The following is a 2,770-nucleotide window of genomic DNA, read 5'->3' as shown; positions in this document are numbered from 1 at the left end:
TTTTTTTTCTTAGGGACCCAATTTGATGTAAAAAAATTTTAGGTCTAGAACTGATTCCCTTTGTAATTTCAGGGGCCATTTGACCCTTTAAGCCTTTATTTTAAGTTTAATTTTGATTGAATTAAAAACTGCTTTTTTGATGTGTCATATAGTATAAATAAGTTTTTGACTCCATGTACATTTTTTTTTTCGGTACAGGACTACATGTACATTTTATTTTAGAATTTTTTTTTTCACTCATTTTTAAGCGCGTTAATGGAGTGGAGAGAAGAGAGATGAGAAGAAAGGGGAAAGAATAAACCATGTAATTGGTGATATAATTGTAATATGATGATAGATAGAAAGTGAATTGTAAATGAAGTGAAAAATGATAGATGGGTAAATGATTCATAGCTCGCTTATTTGTGCAATTTCATTGTATTACTATTGGAGCTTGGGATAAAAGTGTAAATCTCTAGTTGAATTGTGCAAATTAAAGAACGAACAATTTTTCCCTTTGGACATCTTAGATGGAATTGCTTCTTGAAGATTTTCGTGGCCAAAGTAAGAAAAGATGCACTATCAATTTAAATTCATCAACAATCAAGTTATAAGGAGCTTTTGCGACAGTTTTCTATACTCTCTTGTGATGAAGGCCGATTAAGAACCGTCGCATAAAAGATCAAATCATTACAATTGCTAAGAATTTCGAAGCAGGTAATCGCTTGTAATAATACCATCACTTGTAGGCTTCATCATTTAAGGCTTGGAAGACACTTTTATTGAAAGATGGAGTCAAGTCTTCCTTCTAGTTGACATTCGAGATGGGTGCCTGGTATCACATGTTTTGTTCAATGTCAATGGCCTTTTGTACAATTTTTTTGATGAATTCAAATTCATACCTGCAGAAATACAAAAAGGCTTATTCATTCATCCACGGTTTTCACTTCCTTGCAATTAATCACATAAAAAGTTTATTTCATAAAACAATAAAATCAAGCATGACTAATCAATCTTCGTAAACATAGATTGTCATCATAAGACTGTGCCCTAAAACTAGAATTACAGAACTTTAACAAAATAAATATTAATATACGTAATTGAAAGTAGTATATCATACTTACTCATTTTCTTTGACATGCTCTCCTTCCAAGAAGCCAATTTCGGACAAAGTTGACCTCCATTTTTGCACTTTCTCAGATTCCTTTCCAAACCTATTTTCATGCGCAATCATGGCATGCCCATAGCTATTTGTTTGATTGCTTACATCTAACGGCTCTACTTTGTAAAATATCGGCAGAACTAATTGATTGTTAGTTTTCATGCATTCAATGATTTTGTCAAGTTCATCGAGACACCATGAAGAATATGCATAGTTTTCAGAGAAAACAACAATCGAAAGCCTTGATTTTTCAATTGACTCGAGAAGAGTTTTTGAAATTTGATTCCCACCCTCCAATTCCTCATCATCCATGAATATTTTAAATCCCTCTCGGTGCAAAGCATGATAAAGAACTCCTGTAAAAGAGTGACGGGTATCTTCCCCGGTGAAACTGATAAAAATATCATAGTGGGGCAGTGATTTGACGACTGATTCCACAATGTTTTGGATGAAATCATATTCACACCTATAAAACAAGAAGCCCTCATCATTGATCTTAATCAAAAGCATTTCTTCGATAAGCTTGACTGATCTCCTACTGTACAATGCAAACTATTCAAATTCCTAAATATCTAGTGGCCTACTAATCTAACTATATGCACTAGAACAAATTACGACACAAAATACAAAAAGGGTGGTGACTAATTCTATGATCGTGGGTGACCGTACTAAATGATAAACAGTTAACCATAAAATATTGTACTGTTTCATTCAAACCTTCTACTTCATGTATGGTTAAGGAACCAGGTAAATAATCACCATGCAACATGAAATGTACTCATAGTTAAATATTGAACCATGTTGAAAGCAAAATAAATAGTAATACATTTTGGTCGAAGTAATTGAAATTTGCTCTTACTCATCATCAGTTCCGCGGTAAAGCCTTCTGTTCAAGTTGCTGACTTCCCACAAAGCCTGCTTCCGTCGCTGCACCCTCTCATCAGAATCAGAACTGAATTTTGGTTTCATGTTAAAGTAAGTCCTGACTTGATCGGCCCCGTCTTCTTCAGGCCTTACATTCGAGATATCTGCTTTGTACAAGATTGGCCAAACTAGTTGGTTCTTCATCCTCATACATTCAAGGATGATCCCAAGTTCATCGGTACACCTTGATGAGGATGCATAGTATTGAGACAGAACAACAATTGAAATCTTAGATCCTTGAATTGCTTTGAGATCAGAGGGTGAAAGCTGGTCGTAGTCCTCATCACTATCATCGTTTTTATCTAGGAAGTAGGTCTTGATTTTCTTATGGCGCAAAGCATTATAGAGATTACCCGTGAAGCTGCGCTTGGCGTCATCGTTAAAGCTGAGAAAAACATCGTAGATTTTGTCAAGGGTATCACTCGACATGATGAAGATATGCAGCAGATCAAGATTCATAGGGGTGCTATATTTAAATAAGACTATAGTCAATCAACCTCCAAGACAAGTTGTTTTGGGACATTCAAGTTGTTATAGCTTTGACATATTTTAAACATAGAGACATTTGTTTAAATTACCCTTAGAGCATCTTTATTCATCACACTCACTAGAGTATCTACACTTCATTCTTTACAATTCCTCATAATGTCACATCATCTAAACCATTTTACTAACTTTTTACTCTAACCCAAAAAGTCTTAAAAG

At 34.5% G+C, this 2,770-nt stretch overlaps 1 protein-coding gene across 2 annotated transcripts; it reads right to left on the bottom strand.

The window, feature by feature from the left end:
* Positions 1–472: 472 nt before the first annotated feature.
* LOC130733134 (disease resistance protein RPV1-like) lies at positions 473–2,564 on the bottom strand. 2 transcript variants are annotated; one of them, XM_057585220.1, is made up of 3 exons: positions 2,001–2,564; positions 1,100–1,607; positions 473–881 (listed from the first exon to the last, which is right to left on the bottom strand). In XM_057585220.1, exons 1-2 carry the CDS (start codon positions 2,522–2,524, stop codon positions 1,100–1,102), a joined length of 1,032 nt encoding a protein of 343 aa, XP_057441203.1. In that variant the 5' UTR covers positions 2,525–2,564; the 3' UTR covers positions 473–881. The 2 variants fall into 2 exon arrangements, with proteins under 2 accessions (XP_057441203.1, XP_057441201.1); XM_057585218.1 differs by having other exon boundaries at positions 1,104–1,607; positions 2,001–2,561.
* Positions 2,565–2,770: the final 206 nt, after the last annotated feature.

The sequence above is a fragment of the Lotus japonicus genome, chromosome 1 (assembly GCF_012489685.1).
Source record: "Lotus japonicus ecotype B-129 chromosome 1, LjGifu_v1.2".
Classification (NCBI taxonomy): Eukaryota; Viridiplantae; Streptophyta; class Magnoliopsida; order Fabales; family Fabaceae; genus Lotus; species Lotus japonicus.
The sequence above is the reverse complement of the archived record's forward strand: the minus strand, read 5'-3'. Positions and strand labels throughout refer to the sequence as shown.

Excerpts from the sequence above, each read along its gene's own strand:
- LOC130733134 (XM_057585218.1), bottom strand. The coding sequence starts at position 2,524 with ATGAATCTTGATCTGCTGCATATCTTCATCATGTCGAGTGATACCCTT. Across the intron at positions 1,608-2,000 it reads TACCGCGGAACTGATGATGA|GTGTGAATATGATTTCATCC; the intron begins GTAAGAGCAAAT and ends CTTGTTTTATAG. Across the intron at positions 882-1,103 it reads GAGCATGTCAAAGAAAATGA|GTATGAATTTGAATTCATCA; the intron begins GTAAGTATGATA and ends GTATTTCTGCAG.